The sequence below is a fragment of the Siniperca chuatsi genome, linkage group LG14 (genome assembly GCF_020085105.1).
Source record: "Siniperca chuatsi isolate FFG_IHB_CAS linkage group LG14, ASM2008510v1, whole genome shotgun sequence".
Lineage (NCBI taxonomy): Eukaryota > Metazoa > Chordata > Actinopteri > Centrarchiformes > Sinipercidae > Siniperca > Siniperca chuatsi.
In genome coordinates, this window is record NC_058055.1 from 26,554,439 (window position 1) to 26,578,320 (window position 23,882).

At 42.3% G+C, this 23,882-nt stretch overlaps 1 protein-coding gene across 3 annotated transcripts; it reads right to left on the reverse strand.

The window, feature by feature from the left end:
• Positions 1 to 174: 174 nt before the first annotated feature.
• gemin5 (gem (nuclear organelle) associated protein 5) lies at positions 175 to 23,882 on the reverse strand. Of its 3 annotated transcripts, none has more exons than XM_044221477.1 (28): positions 23,603 to 23,882; positions 22,015 to 22,169; positions 21,270 to 21,451; positions 19,948 to 20,099; positions 19,643 to 19,726; positions 19,015 to 19,147; positions 18,151 to 18,316; positions 17,416 to 17,628; positions 16,529 to 16,614; positions 15,370 to 15,452; positions 14,182 to 14,318; positions 13,337 to 13,410; positions 12,667 to 12,848; positions 12,250 to 12,389; positions 11,368 to 11,539; positions 11,012 to 11,224; positions 10,867 to 10,923; positions 10,637 to 10,756; positions 9,009 to 9,104; positions 6,113 to 6,250; positions 5,510 to 5,657; positions 5,091 to 5,210; positions 4,730 to 4,940; positions 4,136 to 4,402; positions 3,753 to 3,915; positions 2,728 to 3,223; positions 1,372 to 1,459; positions 175 to 414 (listed from the first exon to the last, which is right to left on the reverse strand). In XM_044221477.1, exons 1-28 carry the CDS (start codon positions 23,742 to 23,744, stop codon positions 250 to 252), a joined length of 4,383 nt encoding a protein of 1,460 aa, XP_044077412.1. In that variant the 5' UTR covers positions 23,745 to 23,882; the 3' UTR covers positions 175 to 249. The 3 variants fall into 3 exon arrangements, with proteins under 3 accessions (XP_044077412.1, XP_044077410.1, XP_044077413.1); XM_044221475.1 differs by having other exon boundaries at positions 19,945 to 20,099; XM_044221478.1 differs by lacking the exon at positions 22,015 to 22,169 and having other exon boundaries at positions 19,945 to 20,099; positions 23,603 to 23,741.

Here is a 23,882-nt window from a genome sequence, read left to right on the forward strand (position 1 = left end):
TCTCCTAAAGGTTTTAAATAGACATCACCCAATGTTATTAATCAGATATTTCTCCAGTGTGACCCATATCATCGTTTTCCAGGGCACGCAGCGAGCGCTGACAAATCCATTAGAGCCTCCTTCAGGCTTTTCTGAATGTAGACTCAAACAGACTCAGGATGTTTGCACATCATCTTGTAATTTAAGATTTTTTTATTCAACAAATAGCTGTACAGTGGAAGTGCTTCTTTCAGTCTACTAATGAAACAGTCAGGTGAGGAATCGCTGTGAGGCTTTGAGGACAGAGGGATTCGTTCCATATTTGCGGAGCAGATCTTTTGCTTCTTGCTGCAGGGACTCAGAGACAGACGGTGAAGACTTGCTGAGGTGCAAGAGAACCAGGCAGCATTCAACAACGTCTGGGTGTGGATACATCTGAGAGGACACGCAGACAAAGATGCAATTCTTCATTAGCACTGATGATTAGGTCAAATCTGGATGCAGATTATTTCTGTCAGACACTTTAATCCTTCAGGAGTTTATTGTAAGTTTATATTCAAAAATCTAATAATGGCCAATATATCGTTAGATTTGTTTAAACTCTTAAATTTTCATATTTGTATTGTAAAGAAAATCCAGTATCGGTTGGATTCTAAGTCAACCTAAGGATGCACCAATCCTTCTTTTGTTTCATTCCAGTACCTCAACTCAGGGCATCTGCTGATACCATTTCCTGATCTGACACCAGTGCTCTTTTTCCACATTTAAAACATGTACATCTCTGGCCCTATAAAGAATGAATGTAACTCATATCAGAAATAGGGAATTTTATGCTTACACTGAAAAAGAAACTAATTAATGTGGATCGTCATGTCATGATCGTCAACCTGATCCACTTAATAAACGTCCCACTGGATCGGTACATGTCTTCTTCAAACTACCTAGCTACAGGTAAAGCCTGTAAACCGTCAAACCAAATGGACTCACGTAGATCATTTGGGTAATAAAGTCTGTTTTCGATCCTTGTGATTTTAGCATGATGGACCCATTTCTGCTCTTTGCTGTAACTTAACCTACTAAAACTATTTAAGAACACAGGAACACAAACAGCAGAGAAGCATCGGTCCATAAACCATTCGCAGATTTCTGGGCAGATTTCTGGCTATCAGATGTCAAAATGTTGGCTTCTACCTTCTACAGTAGAGTTTTTGATAAAGTTTGTACAAATGTTGTTGTCACTCCAAGTATTACACCACTGTCCTCTTTCAGTCACAACTGACAGGGTGCATTCTCATCTGGAAATGCAAGTCTCTCTAAGAGGTTGAAGACATGGACGCTGCCCCTCTCTCCTTCTACAGTCGCACACTGTCTGTGTTGTGCAGGGAGTTGTACCTTGATTGTGTCAGGCAGGTCAGCCAGCTGTTTCTGGTGTTCTGACATCTTGGAAGACAAAGAGAGCAGAGTCTCCTGGTACTCAGGCCTGAGGGACAGAGTACACAGATGCTTAAATGGACAATCATCAAACATTTCAGATGTATCTACTAGCAATAAGTTCACCACTGAGTTTAATCACCAAGTCTATTAACATACAGTGCCTGGCCTCAAAATATGCCCAGGAGACCAAATGGAGCTTTTAACAGTGGTGGAATATAACTAAGTACATTTACTCAGATACTGTGCTTCAGTGCAATTTTGAGGTACTTGTACTTTACCTGAGCATTACATTCTCTGCTACTTTATACTTCTATTATACAACATTTCAGGGGGAAATATTGTACTTTTTACTCTACTACATCAATCTGACAGCTATTATATAAAACCGATTCAGATTTTACATACAAAACATATGACCAGTTTATAAGAATGTTATAGATTAAACTACCCAGTAAAATCCTTCCCGATTACCATGATAATAATAATAATAATAATAATAATAATAATAATAATAATCATCATCATCTAGTACAACACTCCCGGGGGCATTCTTCTTAAAGTGCATTTTACTGCTTACTTTTCATACTTTTACTTGAAGGACTTGTAATTGAGTATTTTTACATTGTGATATTAATACTTTTACTTAAAGTATCAAAAGTAAAAGTACTCATTGTATAGAAAAATGGTCCCTGTGAGTGTTTTATTTTGTATTATTTTATTGGATAATTAATACTTGTGCATTAATGTGCAAGTAGAACTTCCCTGGTGGAGTTGGTTGAGGTGGAGCTAATTTAAACTACGTTATTTACGGTTGAGTAGTTTAATTTTAAATGCATATTTCATAAAACGATAATATGTTTTGTATGTAAAATCTCTAATCTGCAAAGTAACTAGTAACTATAACTGCAGCTGTCTGTACAGTAAAAAGTACAATATTTCCCTCTGAAATGTAGTGGAATAGAAGTACAAAGTAGCATAAAATGCAAATACTCAAGGATCTCAAAATTGTACTTAAATGCAGTACTTGAGTAAATGTACTTAGTTACTTTCCACCACTATAAGTCAGTCTCACAAAACGTCTCTAATTGCTGGCATGTTTACCGTATGGCGTTGATTCTGTTAATATACAAAGTCATAAGAGTCATCCTACAACCACTGCACCCACACTTAGATTTGAAAATGTTGATATTTTTGGAATGAAATCTTCCAGTGTTCTAAATGGTATATTACATTTATAGTTTCAAACCCAAACATCACCACTTTGAAAAGAACAACAAATGAGTCGATCAACAGTCACCAACAACAGAGCCTCACCCTTGCCCGGCATCAGCGGACCCCTGGCCGTCTGATGACTCTCTGGTGCTGGAGCTCTGCGTGGGCGCGTAGGCCTCTTTCTCCCCAGAGTCGAGCTGCCCTCCCTGGGCTCTGCTGTGCTGCAGCACCATGGCTGCCAGACGCTCCTGGATCTCTCTCACTGACCTCTGAGTGGCCTGACAGGCAGCGTGACGCTCAGACAGAAGCAGAGACGCATCAAAGTCCAGTTTATCAAACGTCCTGGTCGCCGGGCAGACACTCTCTTCTGACTTTGATGCATCTCCGTTCACCACTTTGTCCTCCACCTCGTCTCCGGGACTGGAGTCAGCTGCTGAGAGGGAAAATCTGTTCTGGATCTGGATGGAGTTGCTCCACCAGTGATCGTACAGATGCTGGTAATGGACAAAAGCCTGCAGACTGCTGGCAGCAGCTTTGGCTTCTTCTTCTGTGTGATGAAGTGTTTTGGGATGTTTCCTGGAACAAACACTGACATCACCTGATGAAAGAAAGAGAAAAAATTATGGAATATTTACAGCCCAGAATATAAAATGTATCCATTATGGCTGCAACTAATGATTATTTCTATTATCAATTAAACCAGAACCAGAGTGTTTGTCATTTTTGGCTTGATAAATGACTTGATAAAAATCGATTATTAAAATTGCTGTTAATATAAATATATGACTATAGAAATTCTTGGGTAAAGACTTTCGCTACTTGGGGAAGATTTTGAATTTGAAATTCGTAGCTGAGTTCCAAAGTTCCAGCACACGCCTTGAATCATTCATGTTAATCCAAAATGGTTCAGTACGTTCATTTCTAGTTTACTAATTGCCAAAATAGTGCACTGTCAACATTAGTACATAGCGTACACTTGTGTATGCTACTTATTTACACTTGAACATTTTACACTTAAATGACGTGCTGACAATATATGTCTCTGATTAATGTCAAAAAGTGCATTTAGGAATTAAATGATGAAACATTTGTGTTGCACCAATTCAGAAATGGTTGGTAGTTTGTACCGTCAGAGAACAGCAGCCTGCAGAGCGCTGCAGAGACACAGACGTGTCCGGCGTCTCTGAGCCAGGCCACCGCCTGCCATAACTCCTTTATCAGCTGTCCATCATCGTCCAATAACCAGCTCAACACAGCACGGGTCAGATGGAGGGATGAATACAGCTGAACCTGAGGACGAGTGAGACACAAGCACCAACATAGACAGAAAGACAACAAGAAGGAGTCAGATAAGGAGGTCACTTTATCTGACTTACCTCATCTCTGCTCTAACTTGTAAGACACTTTTTGTAAATATCAAAATGAGTGTTTGCCTCTAGGCCCTTTTTAGCCAGCGTACATCTGAAAACATACTGTATGAAATCAAGAAAGCAGTTTGAGGACTCTGCACCTGTCTGAGAGGAACGTTGGCGGTGGGTGTTGGACTCTCCAGAGACTTCAGCTCCTGCAGAAGAGCTCCGACGCTGCGGTGTCCTGCTGACGTTTGTGAAACGCCAAACTGCTCCTCCCACACGTCTCTCACGTGATCCTGGATGCTGATGTGACACTCACCTGGCAACGCCCACGTGTGACTGGAGACGCAGGACTGAGATTCAGCTTGAGAGTCTGCCAGCATCACAGCCAGCAGCTCAGCGACGCAGAGATGCAGCTTGTGGACCTGCGGAGGGTTGAAACTATTGTTTCCAGACTTTGAATTGGCCCCACACAGTATATTCTGATGATGGAGAACCCAAATAGTGATATCAGGCTTTAATAATCCTGTTTTGTGTGCCATTTCATGGAGCCAATGGAAGGACAATGAAGTGAACATTTTTAAAGGCGTGGCACAGTGGTTTACAACCTTTTGGCTTGTCTTAGGTTGCATGTGTTTATGACTTGCGAGGAATTCAAACAAAGAGTGATGTTCCCTTCTCAAATTGATAAAATACAGTAAAAGTCAACATTATTTGTGTTGCAGAAAGTTTTCTCTGTTTTTGCCACTGACCAGCAGGCTCTCCTGTGAGCTCAGGACCTCCTGGGCTCCGACCCAGTCCTGAGCCAGAGCCAGGTCTTTAGCGCACCGCAGTGCCAGCGACTCAGCCAGAGCGACCTCTCCTGAGATTCTCGCTAGACTGGCCGCGGTCCTCAGCGAAGAGACGTCATTCTTCCTGGCGATAACTTTAGCAGCATCGAAACTGGCACCAGCAGCCAGGTAACTGGAAGACAAGGTCAAACAAACAGGGCAAGTTTAAATGTGTTTGTAAAAGAGATTTAAATTAATATTAAATTGCTAGTTTGACCATGACAGAAGGACGAGAAGAGGAGTTCTTTGAGAGACGATTCCATAAAATCCTTCCAATTCTCACCATTTAGCGGCTGCAGAGAAATGTCCATCCTTCTCCAGCACGGCGGCCCAGCAGGTGTAGAGCTCCTTCAGGACGGGCTCGTCTGCCGGCAGCCTGGCTTTGACCAGAGCTATGGCTTCCCTGACATAAAACACACACCGATCTGTTCTGTCAGCATATGAACAAAGCCATGCCTAGACCAGCATGACATTTAAAAATGAAGAGAATTGTCATATTGATTTCATGTAATGGGAAACACTACCAAGTTGAAGTAGAAATAGTACTGTAGTAGTTCAAGTACTTTCATTTTACAGCACAACAAATGGTGCAAAGCAAACAATCTTTACATAACACTGTAGGTATATGACCAAAAGCAAATGACAAAAAAGGCCAATAATCAATAACTTTCCAGTAAAAACTAAAAGATTAAAAAAGTGAACCTGTAGAGCTTGTGAGAGCACAGCAGGTCAACGGCTTCATACAGCTTGTTGATTGACAGCAGGTGGGAGGCCGCCTTCAGGTACTGCTCCTGCAGACACAGCTGCTTGATGAAGGCCTCAACTGTTCGGCTCCACACCTCGAACCCAGCTGGACGAGGAAGCACACAAGCATTATTGCAATATCTGAAAGCCTCCTAATGTTGTATTTCATCAACCTTTAACATTAATGCAGTGCCACATTATCATGATACATGCACAACTACTATTTCTCAGGTTTATACAGCCAAGTTTTCCCTGTTGGACTCCTGTTGATGTCTTTGTCAAGTAGAGATGTTTCAGTCACTTACAGCCGACTAAAAACGGAGTCAGTAAAGCTGAGCAACTTGTAGTCACTATTCTTGTCAGGTAAATAACATAAAAATAGACAAAAAGTTTTGAAATAAGCCGAGTTACCATTAATAATTTGTTGTCACAAAATTGCTATGCAAAATTATTAGATACAAGTCTTGCGAGATAGTTATTTAAGAAAACTGTCTGATAACAAATGTTATCTATATATCATTTATCAGAGGTTCAGTGTGTCAGCTAAAGATCAGTCTTTACCCATAGGAGCGACGGAGAGCAGGTGGTCATTCAGCTCTCCTTTCTCTGTGGCGAGCTGCAGCGCCCCCTCCAGGTCTCCACTCCACAGCCGCAGGTACACAACAGAGTCGTAGTGACCCGCCTCCACATGACCCTCCTCTGAAGAACAAGAGACAGCAGTGCCAATGACTTCACTGCAACATGTGAAATCTTCACTGCACTTAAGGCTTATTCCAACAGCTGAAACACGGTGGATGTTAGAATTCCTGAAATGAACACTGATTTAGTGCTGTGATTTGTATCAGAAGCACATGAAGAGTCTCAGTCTGGCAATGACTGTATGCATCATGAGAATGGGTCAGGTGTAATTATGTGCTCACTTTAATTAAACTTGTGAAACTGGGCAGATTAACAAAGTAACCAATTTAATTTATTTATATAGCGTAAATTCATAACAGAAGTTATCTCATTGCACTTTTCCTATAGAGCAGGTCTAGAGAGAGGTTTTGGGAAAGGGGGGGTGGGAGAGAGGGAGGCACAATGCAAATACCACCTAGAATTTTTAAAATAGCAGAAATGTAATTGTAGTGTTAATATTAATAAATTAGTAATAATAGGAATGACAGCTATAGGAAAAATAATGTCAGTATTAGTAACAGAGCCAATAACAACAAGTGTAGTAGCAGTTGTCGAGCAGGAACACGGGGGCAGCAGGTGGCCCACAACCACAGATCCAGACTCTGCAGGTCCGGAGCTGAAAGTGACAGAAGGAGAGAGGAGAGAAACGAGAGGGCACAGAACTACGGGAGAGAGAAGATGTTGAGTTAGTAACATGCAGTAACGGGTTAAAAATACATACAGATGGAGAGGGAGAGAAGGAGAGAAGAAAGAGGTGCATCATGGGAAATCTCCCAGCAGTGTAAGTCTATAGCAGCATAACTAAGGGATGGTTCAGGGCTCACCTGAGCCAACCCTAACTATAAGCTTTATTAAAGAGGAAAGTCTTAAGCCTACTCTTAAATGTGGAGATGGTGTCTGCCTCCTGAACCCAAACTGGGACCTGATTCCACGGGAGAGGAGCTTGATAACTGAAAGCTCTGGCTCCCATTCTACTTTTGGAGACTCTAGGAACCACAAGTAACCCTGCATCCTGGGAGCACAGTGTTCTAGTCGGGTAATAAAGTATTATGAGATCTTTAAGATATGATGTTGCCTGACCATTAAGAGCTCTGTAGGTGAGGAGAAGGATTTTAAATTCCATTCTGAATTTTACAGGGAGCCAATGCAGAGAAGCTAATATTGGAGAAATATGATCTCTTTTCCTAGTTCTTGTCAGTGCACGTGCCGCAGCATTCTGGATCAACTGGAGAGTCTTAAGGGACTTATTTGGGCAGCCTGATAATAAGGAATTGCAATAGTCCAACCTAGAAGTAACAAATGCATGCAGTAGTTTTTCGGCATCATTTTGAGACAGGATGTGCATGCTATTTGCAACGTTGCGTAGGTGAAAGAAGGCAGTCCTTAAAGTTTGTTTCATGTGGGAGTTAAAGGATAAATCCTGATCAAAGATAACTCCGAGGTTCCTTATGGTGATGCTGCAGGGCAGGGCAATGCCATCTAGAGTAACTATATCTTTAGATAACATGTCTCGGAGGTGTTTGGGGCCAAGTACAATAACTTCAGTTTTGTCTAATTTAGTTAACATTAGAAAATTGCAGGTCATCCAGGTCTTTATGTCCTTAAGGCGTGCTTGAAGTTTAGCTAACTGGTTAGTTTCATCTGGCTTGATCGATAGATATAATTGGGTATCATCCGCATAACAATGAAAGTTCATGGAGTGTTTCCTAATAATATTGCCTAGAGTAAGCATTTATAAAAAGGTGAATAGAATCGGTACAAGCACAGAACCTTGTGGAACTCCGTGACTAACTTTGGTGTGCATGGAAGACCGTTAACATGTACAAACTGAGATCGATCTGATAGATAGGATTTAAACCAGCTTAGTGCGGCTCCTTTAATGCCAATTACATGTTCTAGTCTCTGTTATAGGATGTGATGATCAATGGTGTTGAACGCAGCACTAAGATCTAACAAGACAAGTACAGAGACAAGTCCATTGTCTGATGCAATTAAAAAGGTCATTAGTAATTTTCATCAGTGCTGTCTCTGTGCTATGATGCACTGTAAATCCTGACAGAAAATCCTCAAATAAACTATTGTTATTTAGAAAGTCACACAACTGATTGGCGACTGCTTTCTCAAGGATCTTAGAGAGAAAGGGAAGGTTAGATATAGGTCTACAGTTGGCTAAAACCCCTGGATCAAGAGTGCCTGTTAATAAAGACAAATTGATCATATCCAGTAAAGAAGTGCTAATTAAGGGTAAAACATCTTTAAGCAACCTAGTTGGAATGGGTTCTAAGAGACAGGTTTATGGCTTAGATTAATTAATCGTCGAAGTTAGTTGAAGAAGGTCGATAGGAGCAAAGCAGTCAAAATATATATCAGTCGTTTCTAAGGTTCCCGTGTTTGAAGATAAGTCGGTACCGATTGAAGGCAGGACTTAATGAATTTTATTATTGAAGAAACTCATGAAGTCATGGCTCAATAGAGCTATGACTCTCTGTTAGCCTGGCTACAGTGCTGAAAAGAAACCTGGGGTTGTTTTTATTTTCTTCTATTAATGATAAGTAGTAGGCTGCTCTGGCATTACGGAGGGCTTTCCTATATATTTTAAGACTGTCTTGCCAGACTAAACAAGATTCTTCCAAGTTGTTGGAATGCCATTTCCTTTCAAGTTTTCAACCAACAGAAAATGAATCCGTGAAGGATGTGAACACCATTTATTAACTGCTCTGTGTTAATCAGAGAGTGCACATACAAAACAAGGAAGCTCAGACTGAGAAAAACAACATACCTTCAGCTTCAAACATGCGGTAGAGGGCCAGTCTGTCTGAGAAGAGGCCCAGATGGATGTGCTCTCCCTGGCCTGGGACACAGCCTGCAGGGGGCGCTGGAAACCAAACAGACACACAGAGTAAAAGAGCTAATCTGTGTGACATTTGCTTATAAGCCCTACTTTGCTTGTAACTGAAGTGTGAACCTAAATTAAGCAAACAAAAATATCCAGCTGGAGTCCAACTGGTCTATATTTTAAAATATCTTCCACTTGATGCAGACTCCTTTGGGTAAAGCCTGTCCAGCTGGTGATGGTCAAACTAACCTCAGCCTGTTTTACCTTTTATCTCCTTTGCTTGTGCAGTGACTTTTTCTTCACACATCCCCACATTACTGTGACTCACTGATCTGTTTGTTTCTACTCTTCCAAACTTTGACATTGTGATGTGCTGCTCTGATTAACTACCACAAAGTGAGCCTATAATGTGATCAATCAATCACTGTCGTTTGCAGAGCTGAATCAGATCTTGACGCATCTCGTCTCAGTTTAGTTAGCAATTACTTTAGCAATTTAGTCACTAGATGATAACATAAACAACTGTCTCTGCGTTGCTCCTCAGGCTCCGTGGGCATCCTCCCCTCATGCTATTGGCTGGTGAATCTGGGGAATTGGAGTCAATCATGGACTTTCTGGGGGTATATAAGGGATGAGCAGCTGCATTTGTGGGCCTCTTGGCTATTTTCTGTTACCTGTTTACATCCTGAGTATGTGTGTGTTGCAAGCAGTTTTGATTAGTCTATATCTCATTTGGATCTTCTTACCAACTTAATGTCAGAAAGGTAGTGGTTCTGCTGTTACATTGCAGTTAATCGTTTTTGAGTTATTGTTTTGTTTTATTTTTATGTGTATCTTCACTCCTATCTTGCCTCCTCACTAGGAAGCTCTGTAGGAGAGCTGCCATTTTCTTTTCTTCTCTTTTCTCCTGTTTTTAGTTAGGCAGTAAAGTTGAGTATTGTAATAAGTTTCATTTTGGTTTTTCGGTGGTTGATTTAGCAATGTGGTTTAATTTCTAGCTAGGCTTATTGTGTTTGTTATTTTGGCCTGGACTGTCCCTGAAGTTCAACTTAAGCTTCCATATTTGGTAATAAAAAAATCAGAAAATGTGACTCCTCACATTCTTCATCTGGTTTTAGGTTACTCCCCTGTCCCCTCGAGCATCTTGGGGTCGTAACACGGTCTTAACTTCGGGCAAGGTGGCATGTAGCCGCCATAAGGTGCTGCAGGAAACCATGTGTAATTTTGACTTGGGAACTGAAACTTTTCATGGTTTTCCTTATTGCAACAGAGGGACAGCTACAGTTTCAAAAGGTTTACCCATTTATTGAAAGTCTGTCTGTTACCATTGCAACTGATGATCTAAAACTAACCTGCTATGATTACCTTGGTCCCATGCCAGTTTTTCAACTCTTCACCAATGAGGCTCAACTGCAGTTAACATCTTCCGACCAGATGGAAACATAGTGTCTCCTCCAAAGGTAATCAGTTATTCTAACTCATCGCTCTTATAAACTGTCTGTCTGTGTATTATAATCACTGTGTGAACCAGTAAACTGAACCAAACATCTCCACAGCAGACTCAGTCTCACCACTGCTGTGTTTGACAGAGGCCAGAGTGATGCAGTCTTGCAGCAGGTCCTCTTTGGGCCGATGGTCCATGGAGGTACTGATGGGCAACATTGAGCGAGGCTTCTTCTTCTTCAGCAAGTCTGGAAACACACACACACAAACCCATACAGTCACATACAAAACTGTGCATACACCCAATTTCAGAAATACATTCAGCTGAAGTCTTTTTTTATAAAATTAAAGTACGTACCGGGTTTGTCTTTGCTTTTTGTGGCAGTTGAGGATTTTCTTTGCATCTCAAAAGTGGCTGAAACAAATTTTCAGAATAAAGTTGGTTTTAAACTCAAAAAGGTCCCAACAATCTTACTGTTTTTGAAGTCTATAACAACTGTTACCTGGTGGAGGTACAGGACTGTTTGTTGAGCTGACTTCATCTTCCTCATCTTCACCAGACAGCTCCTGTCCCATCGCTGCCTTCTCTCCGCCTGTTACTGTCTCTCCGTTCATCTCTAGCGGTGCGGCTCCTCCGACACTCGACGCCTTCTTGTTCTTCTTCTTCTGCTTGGTATTGGTCTTCATCTTCTCTTTCAGGTCGACCATCTTTTTCCCTGAGAGGGTAAGCATGTGAACGTTACAGTCTGCTGTTTACACCAAAGGTAGAAAGAGAAATAGCTTTTCTTCGAACCCATTCTTGAGTGTTGGAGGATGTGGTTCTGTGTGTTTCAACAGTGCTGCAAAGACAGATGTTCACCTTTAGGTGGCTTTTTAAACTGTTGTTTGGAAACTCTCCACTCCTGCAGGGTGAAGTCCTTCCCTCCAGTCCAGATCACATCCGGATCGACAGGTGACCAGTCCACGCACAGCAGATAACCAACATGACCCCGGTAGTTAGAGACAGCCTCCTCCTGCACCACCTCCCACACCTGAACAGAGCAAAAATAGCCAACAACATAAGCCCAAATTATATTTACTTTAAAAAGGTCTAGTGTGTAGGATTTAGTGGCATCTAGAGGTGAAACTGCAGTTTGCAACCATTTGAATACGGCTCGCATCACCCTCCCCTTCCAAGCGTGTCGGAGAAACTACGGTGGCCGCGAAACTCGCGAAAAACGCGAACGGCCCTGTCTAGAGCCAGTGTTTGGTTTGTCCGTTCTGGGCTACTGTAGAAACATGGCAGTGCAACATAGCGACCGTGGAAGGCGACCCGCTCCCTCTGTAGATAAAAACGGCTTATTCTAAGGTAATGAAAACACAACGATTCTTATTTTCAGGTGATTATACACTAATGAAAACATACTTTTGAATATTATATTCCATTTCTGCCAATAGCTCCCCCTTACATGTCACACACTGGACCTTAAAGTCAGAAAGGAAGAAATATTTGAAAGAAAACAAGGAATAAAAATATATTAAAAAAGGAGATACAAATAATTTGATGCCTTAGCTAACAAAAAGAAACCAAATCCACTTTTCAGATGAGCTGCAAACCCAAAACCAATCCTCTCAAAAAAGGAGCATGTGGCACAGATTCAAGATGCTGTTCTACAGTTTGTGGGTTGATTCAGACAGACTCTGGTGCATCGGTCAGGAACATTATCATGGTTCTATCCCAGGATGCTGGCCTGGTACTGACCTGGGCTGTGCCATCATATGAGACTGTGACCAGCCGGGCGTCATGGTGTGGACTCCAGGCCATGCCGGTGATTTTAGCTGTATGTCCACACAGCCTGCGATATGGCTCCGTCAACACCACAGGGCTCTCTGGAGGATTCTCTGTGCAAAGGGAAAACACTAATGTCAATACATACTGATGAAATTGCTGTAAGATTATACATTTTAAGTCAAGAGCTGCAATTTTAATAACTCACATTAATACAAATGCCTTAACCTGTAAAAAGGTTTTAGTCAGTAACTAAATACTGAAATTTGTAATCATTCTTCTAAGTTGCTGAAATACTCAGGTTCAGACAAAAGTGCAAGCTCTCGTGAATAATATAGGGTTCGTAGGGGAATTCCTCGGATGGAGAATGTGTCTGAGGTCTCCTCCCACCTATGACGGAGCGGAGATCGTGAACGTAGACGGTGGCATTGCTGGAGCCCGAGGCCAGGAGGCAGTGCAGCTCTGGCGGAGAGCTGTGGTCGTAATGCCACCGTAACGTGTTGATGATCTTGTGGTGCTGCTGGATGCTGCACAGCAGCTTCAGACTGGGAGCCTGATACACATCAATACACCTGCAGCAGAGAGCATGAGGTCAGATATGTGAGGGGGGGAAAGGAACACAATAACTTTAATTAGGAATTAAAAGTAACTATTTCCAAGACAATGTGAAAACTAGGAAGGCGCGAGAAGATACAACGAAAGAGATACATTTCTACAATTTGAATAAATTGACATAAAAAGCATAAGCAAGTTCACCACCATACCTGTTGAGGTTAAACTAAAACGTTTTGCTAGTTGAGTCAGATCACTGATGCTTAACATCTACAAACAAACTGAAACATCGCAGACTAATGGTATTCTAACTACTAAATTCCTTTCTCACTGTAACAGACGGCTGTGTCTTTTAGTTTTTACAGTGGCTCTGTGTGGTTCTCACTGAAATAAATCCATTATTCTGTAGCCTAAAGACTGCACACTTTGCGTGGACAGTTGGTCCCTCGCAGGACTCCACAGGCTGATGGTCTATTGTGAGACGGGTCAAGCCCGGCCGTTCACTCACCCGTCCTCGTTGCCGATGGCAACCACTTTCCCATCTGGCTTCCAGCTGAGGTCGGTGTGCGGAGACAGCTTGTGCTGTTGGGAAGCAGAGCTCACCTTCATAACCTATTCAAATCACCTCCATTTACATTCAGCAGCAAACATGAAACAAACTGTCGCAGCCAGGAGCGCCGGCCACAATATCTGCTCAGTTAAAGCTTTGACACTGAGAACCTGAAGTCGGCTTTGTTCGCCACCTGGAGGTGTGCGTCAGGTTTTACTGTGGCTGTTTCTAATTCACCGAAGGGTTTCTGAAGTCTGCACATGGACGTTAGAGGACACGGAGAATTAACGAATAGCAAGAACACTGACACCAATTCATTTCTCTGTATATAGAACGATTGTTTTACTGCTCATCGTAGTGTCAGCAGCAGAAATAAGTTATCTTTGCTTTTGGGTTACAAGAGCTCAATGGTGGGTGTCAGGTAACTGCTGTTGTCTTGTTTCTCCTTAAAATTTGCTTAAAACATTGAAAGAAAAACTACTTGGAAATAGAAATCAGATCAAGACTGGTGCCTTGTGTGCACATCCAGCACCATCCAGTTGTCGCTTTCTAATGCCATGCAGATTCACCGTCATTAACCCGAAAGAACGGCTACAACAAACCTGGAAGGACGATTCAGCGATTGGCCAAATGGGTGCATGCATGGAGAACATCTTTACTTACTTTGCTGTTGTGGTTCATTGAGTAGATCAGGGCACTAACCCACATTGAAAAAGCATGTACTTATACTCAACCCCATTACACAGACTTCAGGTTAAATGGTCCAGGTAATAATATCATCATCATGTCGACATCCCTCCCACCTTGATGTTGTTGGTGTCTCGGATCAGCTTGTCGATGTCTGACGCCTCCCCGCTCAGCTTAGACGGATCGTGTTGCAGGATGACGCCTTCGCCGGCGCAGCTGTACAGGCTGTAGGACGGCTTTCCTCCTGCTGCACCTGAACGTCACACACACACACACAAATAACACAAAAACTTCATCCTGGTTCAGCTTTGACCAAGTGTATGTGCAGTTTAGCATTACAGTGGTTGATTACAGTATATTGGACACTTATGGTGACAGTAATGTTCACCATTGCTTACACTTCCAAATAAGTGCTTTATTAAAAAAAAAAAAAAAAAATAGCTTCCTTTAACTTTAACCATGTTGTACTGGCAACTGTAATTTGAGAATATTGATATGAACCTCTTAACACCTGAACCCTTCAATGTATTTCAGCCAGTACAAGTAGAAAACACACTCTGGGCACCCAGCAGAAAAACATACTACAAGAAGCCGTTACATGTGACAAAACAGACGGGAAAGCATTATAGAGGCCTAACTACAATGGCTCAATCTCCTCCCCATTACATAGATGTCCTTAATTGCTGAAATGGATTTAACGGATGCATTTATAAAAAAGGGACATCAGTTGTCACCTGCATTCATCTGTTTCAGCTCATTTTATGGAAAGAGCAGGTGGTCTGAAATGCTTGGTTTACCTGCATGCGAGCACTCAGTGTGTAGAGGATTTAAATGTAAAGAACAAAAAGGAGCACGACAGTTGACAGCCTTGAGAGGAAGCAGCTGGTTCTAATTTCCTCTGCACACCTATTGTAAGTCTTTGTGACGATCTGAACCAATGGGGTCGCAGAACACATTAGCTGCTCCTTTTGCTCGTTTAGGAGGCATCAGCAGATTGTTGGCATGGCAACAATTACGTTTACGGCTTCGAAGCCGAGTGACTGATACGCTAATCAAAATGTCATCTGCCGACAGCTGGTAAAATCGACTTCCTACGTCTTGATTTCCCCACGAGCGACTGAAGTTAGGGGAGGTGAGCAGTCAGTGTTTTCTCAGCTCATTCAATTACAGAGTCGATTACAAAAGGGCGTGCAGAGATGCTTGGGCTTTTTCGCTGACTCGCTGATTTTCGGCGTCCCACCGCCAGGGTTTTTGCTGGGTCAGAGCAAACAGCAGCAGTTGCTGAGAGTTCATTAGGAACTTACCAAATGACATCGGGGGGACTGGGGGTCCCCAGGCCAATGTGTACACTGTTTTTCGATGATAGGAGCTCGATATTTGAGGAGGTCTGGGAGGAGATGAAGCAGAACAAATGCCCAGTCAGGAATAGATGACGTAGAGAGCTGCAGCAAAATGGGACGCAGGGGCCTCGAGGGATTGTGAGAAAGATCCACAAGGCCCCGAGCAAAAAACAAGCAACGTTTTAACTTCATGACTTTCAGAAAAGACTCCAAACCCAAAGTCCAATTGAAATCACAACAGTCACCCATTTTTGCAGTTAAAAATCAGGCCCATAGTCTTTAAAAAGGTGCCCTGTGAAATGTTTGTGAAGCATTGTAAACAAACACACAGTGTTTCCTATAAAAATACATTGTGTATATCCTTGAGGTCTAGTAAATGTGTGGAATGCATTTCCTTCCTCATAAAACATTTGCAAAGATGATATCTTAAACAATGCATTGTTTACGTCCATGTTTGCATGCTAGCAGTCTTCTTCTCTGCTTTTGTTGGCACATTGCTACGCTTCTTTGCGCGTTACCGTCGCCAACTGTCAATCGGTGGAAATGCATGAAATTGGTGACAGGAATGTGAATCGCACCACTCGCATGTTCGCCCGTGTGCGTTCTCATCGCGTGCATGATACAAACTAAACGGGAACCTACTCATAAAAACATTGTTCCATAGTGCAACTAGTGGATGTTTGTTTGGTAGCTCGTTCGGCAAACGTGCAACATAAGACATGTGTCCATGCTTGTATTTTAGAAGGAGACATTAGATAGAAAGCTAATGTCTCAGCCCACCATGTTGTGTCTGGCTGCTAGTCAGTGTCACCGTCAGCCAGTAATACAGTTTATACAATGAAATGATTTGAGTGGCTATATGCAAATTATGTCTTTGTCTGCATAGACAGAGAATCAGCATTCTGACTGACAATACACAGACAGGGGACACTCTTCTGAAACTACAGAAATTAATAAATAAATAAAATAGAAATTTACTCCTTTTGGAAAACAAAAGCAATTTAATTTCAGTTGGACATTAAGGAACTGCAGTGGGTATGAAACTACAGTGTGTATGTGTGGACTGGTGTGATAAATTATTGGAAACTATTAGATTACATAAACATAAAATAATGGCTCTTACTTGTTTGAGAAGACATCGTAGATACCAACTTTACCATCATCTGTTCCAAACGACAAGGATCCTTCTTTTTTTGGGTGCCACGCCAGCTGCAGTGAATGAAAACATTTCTTGATGCACTTAATCTTATCTCAAGCGCTTCTGTTGTGTCATCTAAGGGTTTCTGAAATGCGAAACGACTGTTGATAATGGAGTGATGCAAAAACGAACAACTGAAGTCTAACCTAATCATAATAATCCTCTCCACAAACGTCCTCAAAGACGCTCTGAGCGACGGAGTGAAACAGATGTGTTGGCTTGATATTAGCTCTACATTCGATGCCTGATCTCATTCAGCCATTGTCATCAACCTCAGACATGGTGCGGGCTCGAAGATTCCAGTGAAAACTGCTAAATCGCAATCTGAATCACGGCAAGTTTACAAACGTCCCTTTTGAGTTTTACAGCTGCGAGTGGCTGATGGGAGTCTGTGCGTTCTTATCAGCAGCTCAGTGGAGGATTTTATTAAAAAGCAGACATTTAGACGGATAGAACAATGGCACAGTTTTATTTGTCTCACTGCTCTGAGACCTAATATGTTTCAGAGAAGTTCCTGACCCTAACATCCAGACTATATGAAATACAACTATTCTGTAAATTCTGCATGCACTATGGGTCGTACAGCAAAAGATCAGAACTGGAAATTATTATTGTAAATATCTTTTCTGTATTTGTTTAATAAACCACAAATAAAAAGATAATTACAAAACAATTAGGCTAAATGCTTTGATACATCCTGTAGAAGACAACACTGGTAAAATATTACAGTTAATATTTTCCAATAAAAAAATAAATAAATTAAAACTTACAGGGAGCTTTAAACTAAATCTAATTAAACTAAAACATCTTACCGCTGTGACCTTTGACTTGATGCCCTGCCAGAAGGACCTGGTGTCGTACTGGTTCTGGGTGGTCAGTGTGTTCCACACCCGGATCATGTTGTCACCGACGCCCAGCGCCAGACACCCTGCACCCACAGGGGAGAAGGTCAGGGCGTAGACGAAACCACCCAGGGTGGGCAGAGTCCAGCAGCAGTCCAGAGAGGCCAGGTCCCAGCATTTAATCTAAAACACAAAGTTAAGTCAGGGCTCCTCCAATACGTCAGCTCGCTGAAAGCATTCCCTGCAACAACATAAACCAGCTTTCAACCAAGGGCCCTTTTGGAAACAATGATGCCAGTATTTCAAAGAAATGTTGTTCTGCAGAGTTCACAACAGACCAAAGATTTTTTGCCTCCTGCTAGCTGCAACAAATATTCAAACCTGACAAAGCATCAACAGGGTGAAGTTCACCCTCTGCCAGCCATTAAAAGTGTTGATTCAACACGTGTTCTCAACCAAAGTTCAGCCGATTCTGGCTTTCCCCTCTTTTATAAAACCGTAGGCTTTCTGTCTTGAAAAAAGGTCAAATATATCCCGTTGCACACGTGTCTTGATTTGTAAAATAGCAGTGCAAGCAGGGCTGAAACTGCTGTGAATGTCAAGTGATGTCAAGCCCCAAAAACCTCTAACCGGGCAGGAGGAAAGGTTACCAAAACTAAAGTACATTTTTCCATTCACGTGTCAGACCAAAGAAACGTGACCCACCTCTCTGTCCATGGAGGTGCTGACGAGCAGCTCCCTGTTATCCTGCAGGTGGACGGAACTCAAGTTGAAGATGATCCTGCTGTGGTTCTGACCCTCCGAAGATGTCCCAAACAGAGTCCACCTCTGCTTCCCTGTCCTGGTTAAGTCCCACATGACCAACTCACCACTGGGTACACACACACACACACACACACACACACAGTAGCTATTTTAATAAGTAAATAGTCTCTCGCATGGTCCCTTTTTACGCCACTGTGAGTGAGTTTCTGTCCCTGGATTATGGTAGATATGACAGGTATTTATACATGTGGATTCCTGTGCACAGCAAAGAGAAGAAGCCAAAAAGCACTGTGCTGTTTATTGTTGTCATTTTCGCCAGAACACTCGACAAAGAGATATCCTGATCCCAGCAGACTAGTAGGCTAAAATAAAGGTAACATAAACATATAATAAAAGAGGTCTAAAAACACAACTTACTGGCGAGTTGGCTGATTTTATTGTCTAAACTACAACTCGAGAATAATCTGTATTAGACCCTGCTTGCAACTGCATCACCATGAGACAATATCATGACTCAAAGACAAAACACTGTGGAAAATGTATAAATTGACATTGAAATCCCAGTTTCAAGTTTTTTTAAGTCTCTGCAATATGATTTTCATACTGTACTGAAAATAACTAAAACCAGAGGCTGCTATTAAGGCTGGAAATTCAATCATTTAAGGGTTACAAATGCAAAACAACTGGCCAAATGTATGTGTCAAATCCAACACTGCTGAAAATCCCCACTGCCTACTGAGCCCTGCTGCTCTCAGGTTTCATCAGGCTTCCTCTAATGTTCTGATTCATAAGACGTGTGTGTACCAGAAGCAGCTGGACACAAGTTGTGTCGGTCGTCCCTTCGGCCAGTGGACGTGGAGCCAGAGTCTCTCTTTGACCCCGGGGTCGACTGCAGAGCCTCTTTTCTTCACGTACGGCAGCTTCAGAGTCATCACACCTGCAGGGGGCAGCAGAGGATACAGAGAGGATTACACAAGGTCATCAAGTTCCTTCTTTCTTAAAAGGGTATCCGCAGTGTGATTTTAGTTCTCTGTGGATTTGAGCGGCTTTGTTCATCACAAATAAACCTACATTTAGCTTTATTTTTTAAATGTTACTGTTGAGCAATGAAATTCAGATTTATGCCTAAAATACATTCAGAATTTCTATATTTTGCACCTTTTTCCTGGAGCCTGAACCTTATTCTAAATTAATATACAGGTATGTACATCAATCTAGTTTTTTATAATATAAAAAAATAATTTAATACTCAGACAATGTTTTGGGACTTCTTAATGAGCAACACATACCTTGTAAAGGCTTTTTCACTTTGACACGAATAGACATCACAAGGAAATAATGAATGAGCACAAAAACCTGGCTATTTGCAGCTTCAATCCAAAAATCTGCCTTAAGACATCAATGCTGGTCAAGCCTCGGTTGAACCTCTTACCTTTTCCCTTGGCTGAGCTCCAGATCCTCACTGTCTGGTCTTTGCTCCCAGATGCAAGATAGCAGCCCTTCACTCCACTGGTTGCTATAAGATGAAAAAAAAAAACACATTTTTACACATTTTCCATCACCACGTTAGTTTCTATGACATTTTTCCCCGTCAAAATGTAGTTCTTTGTGCAGAATTAACACACATTGAAAAAGAAAAAATAGCTGCTACTGCACTGAGCGATGTTGCTTGCAACACAATCGTGCACCAAACTAATGTCGGACTGGTGTTGTGTTAAAGTGACTGCACACCACTACCTTCACCGTCCTCAGGTCTGCTGTAGAGGGCGTCCTCGCTGGCCAGCGGCGACCACTCCAGCGAGTGGATCTCATCGTCGTGCCCGCGGAGACGGTGCGTCACCTCGCCTTTCTTGCTCACATCAATCAGCACGATCATCCCATCTTTGTACCTTAGTTCATAAGCAAATAAGCACCGCTGAAATCAGTCTGTGGAGAGAGTGAGCAGCACCAAGTTCCTGGGTGTGCACATCACAGAGGACCTCTCCTGGACCGACAACACTGCAGCACTGGCCAAGAAATCACAGCAGCGTCTCTACTTCCTCCGCAAACTGAGGAGAGCCAGAGCCCCACCCCCCATCATGTACACCTTCTACAGAGGCACCATCGAGAGCATTCTGCCTAGCTGCATCACTGTGTGGTATGGCGCCTGCAACGCATCCTGCCGGAAGACTCTGCAACGCACAGTGAGAACAGCTGAGAAGATCATTGGTGTCTCTCTCCCCTCCCTCCAGGACATTTATGGAACCCGTCTCACTCGCAAAGCCCTCTGCATTGCAGGTGATCCCACACACCCGTCACACAGCTTCTTCAGTCTGCTGCCATCAGGGAGGAGACTGTGGAGTCTCCAGGCCAGGACCAACAGACTGAAGGACAGCTTTATCCATCAGGCTGTCAGGAAACTGAACTCGCTCCCAAACTTGCCCCCCCGTCCCTCTTCTGCCCCAGGCACCACTGAACTATGAACCCCCCAAGATCCCACATCCCCAGGACCTTCCACTGACATACGATGTCATGCACCAGTCACTTTGTGTAGCATTGGTCTGCTCACTACCTCATTCACCATGGAACTGACGCCATTCTACAACCTCAGTCAGTTTAATTAAAATAAGCTCTTTGTCACCTTAATCAGACTGAATAAGCTATTTTTCTTATGCACCTAAAATCTTTTTATCTGCACTGTTTGTTCACTGGTTTGCACTTTATCTGCCATGTGCCTTGCGCTGCTTTTAGTCAACCTATTTTTATTTTATTTTATTTTTTATTATGTCTCTTTTTTGTATTCCCTTATTGTATAGTTTTAGCTTATATTTTATATTTGATCTAGATTTTAGGCTCTACTGTTAGTGTTATCTGTATGCACCGGGGGTCTGAGAGTAACGCAATTTCGATTCTCTGTATGTATGTAATGTACGTGTGGAAGAATTGACAATAAAGCAGACTTGACTTGAGACTTGACTTGACTTATTTTGGTTCAGATTTGAATTTCTGGACTTTGTTTAAAGAAAACATTTTAAGAGTTGGGATCCAGCAGAGTGAACTGTGCTGTGTGCTCTCCTTACCCCACAGCCACAGAGCTCCAGGTGTGAGGGGAGCAGGTGAGGCAGAAGATGGTCCTGGGCTCGGGGAAGAAGCTGGCGGTGTCTCCTGTGTGGTACCAGTGACAGACCACAATGCCCTTCTCATCCCCCGACACCACCAGGTTTTTATCCACCGGAGACCAGTGCACCGCTGCGACGGGGTTCTGTGTGTGTGGAAAAAACAACTTCAGTGACATCATGTTGATACTGTATTTTATTGGTCAGGCTCCAGTGAAACTGGACATGATAAAATCAAGAAAATAAATAGAAAGCACTGTTTTGCATCACTGAATACATCTGACACAGTACATCTGACTGTTTTACACGCCATTTATGTTATGCCAACAATTCACTTACATTGTTGGGTTTATTTATGAACAGAAATTCAGACCTATTCTGGGCCTGAATCTGTTCTCAAAGAGGGAGGCCTATCCATCCTGTCAGTCTGAGTCTGTTTCTCAGATCAAACCACAGAAGAATTATCGCTTGAAGGCATAATTTGAAGCAAATAATGGAAAGTAAATAAGCAATGCCCTCCCTAACCTTGACAACTGTTTCAAGAATGCCCTTGAGAGAGTAATTGAATTGCTGCAGAGGAGTGGCTGCCGCTTACTATTCTTTGCTGCTGGTGCAGAGCTGACTGCAGCCTGCAGGGGGCGCCGGCGTGACGCATAAATGCACCATTTCTGTTGCTCTGACACAACAGAACAGGAAAGTCAACGCTCACCTGATGGGCTGCATGTTCCTTTATAAGAACCTTGCTGTCTGAGTCCCAGAAGCGAACACTCCCATCATTGGAGGAGCTGACACAGATGTGACTCTGCCCTGCATGCTGACAGAATGAAAAGCCCGACACAAAGTCTTTATGGCCCACAAGCTCACCTGAAAAACACAGAGAGAGCTGGATATCAGCGTCTTATTAAGAAACGATAGAAAAAAGGCCATAAAATACCAAAACAGAGTAACAAGCCACAGATGATTTGAGATCTGAACCTTCACACAGCCAAACTACAGACATTTTAAGGGCTGCAACGATTCGTCGCTCGACAGAAAATTAATCTGCAAAAGTTTTACTACTTGATTAATTGTTTCAGTCATTTTTTTGAGCAAAAATACCAAACATTCTGTAGCTGCAGCTTCTTTAATGTGAGGATTTGATGTTTTTCTTTGTCATATACGGTTTGGATTGTTGGTCAAATAAAAAGAAAATAATCTGAATACATGACCTTGGGCTGTGGGAAATATAACTGCCATTTTCACTCTTTGCTGCCATTTTACAGACCGATTAATAAATGATTAATCGAGAAAATAATCGGCAGCCCTAGCTACAACTAATAATCAATTCACCTGAGAAAATAACCCTGATGACATCATTGTGATGTCATCAGGGTTAGGTGGGTTTGGGATTGTGACTTTGAATTTCTAACAGAAAGCCTGGGTTACAAACTGGGGGTGTGGAGTTGGGTGGGTCTAATGAAAGATGCTATCGAGTTGCATTATGGGAATTGTAGGATCCAGTGCTTTTGCAGAGTCATTCCTGCTAAAACTCAAGATATCTTTAACTCTACTGTGTTGATTTTGACCATTCTTTTTTTAAAATCTGTCTCTTGCAAGTCCCCAAACTTTATGATGCAAAGTGCAATAATAAATTATTGGTGTAGCCCTTTAATCGATTAATCATTTAGTCTAAAAATTGTCTGAAAACTGCCCATCACAATTTCCCAGTACCCAAGGTGACGTCTCCAGATTGCTTGTTTTGTCTGACCAACAATCTGAAACCTAAAAATATTCAGTTTACAACAATATAATATAAAACCAATAAGAGCGGCTAATCCTCACAATTGAGAAGCTGGAACAAAAAAATCAATCAAACTGTTGTCATAGCAATTAGTCGGCGGATCGTTTCAGCACTAACGTTAATCTCATGAGTATTATTCAGTGTAAGTGCTCAGTAAATCAGTTCAAAAAGGTCTGCTATGCAACTGTAACTTGAACTTCAATAGATTTTCAAACCAAAGATTTATTTGGGTTTTTTTTTTGTGATTGACTAACAGATTAATCAACTAATCAATTCAGCACTCGGCTTTTCATTTTACCAATCCAGCCAGATGATCAGACATCCGTTTCTTTTAGTAACGTGACACGACCCCAAGCTCTGTAATCACCACACCTGAGATGATATGATCACCTTGATTTGGACAAAAACGTGACTTTTGCCTGCGTGTAACGTGACTTTTAGCCGTAAAGAGGCTGAAGGATAAGTACCAGAGTGACCCCTGGGTGTATATGATGCCCAGCAGTGCCAGCAGACTCACCTATAACCCTGCAGGAGGATGCAGACACGTCAATCAAATAGATGATGTTTTTGGCTCCGACGCCCAGTAAACCGCTGCTGCTGACATCACTGCAGCGGGAGCAGTACCAGTTGGGAGAGGCGGGGAGCGACCTTTCGTGCATGACGCCTCGAGCAGTTTCAAGTTTATTATATCTCTAATAAAGTCTGATAAAGCAAAACCAAACTTCTCACATGTTACCTGCACTGTCGTACTACCGACTACACTAACGGCCGTACGGCCAGCGTGGTATCGTAAATCC

Bases quoted from the DNA above. Each gene is read 5' to 3' on its own strand.
- gemin5 (XM_044221475.1), bottom strand. From the start codon at position 23,744: ATGCACGAAAGGTCGCTCCCCGCCTCTCCCAACTGGTACTGCTCCCGC. The intron at 17,629-18,150 runs GTGGGTCACGTT...TTTGTGTTTTAG, and splicing joins GCACCTCCATGGACAGAGAG to ATTAAATGCTGGGACCTGGC. The intron at 3,224-3,752 runs GTACAAACTACC...TTCTTTCATCAG, and splicing joins CAGGCTGCTGTTCTCTGACG to GTGATGTCAGTGTTTGTTCC.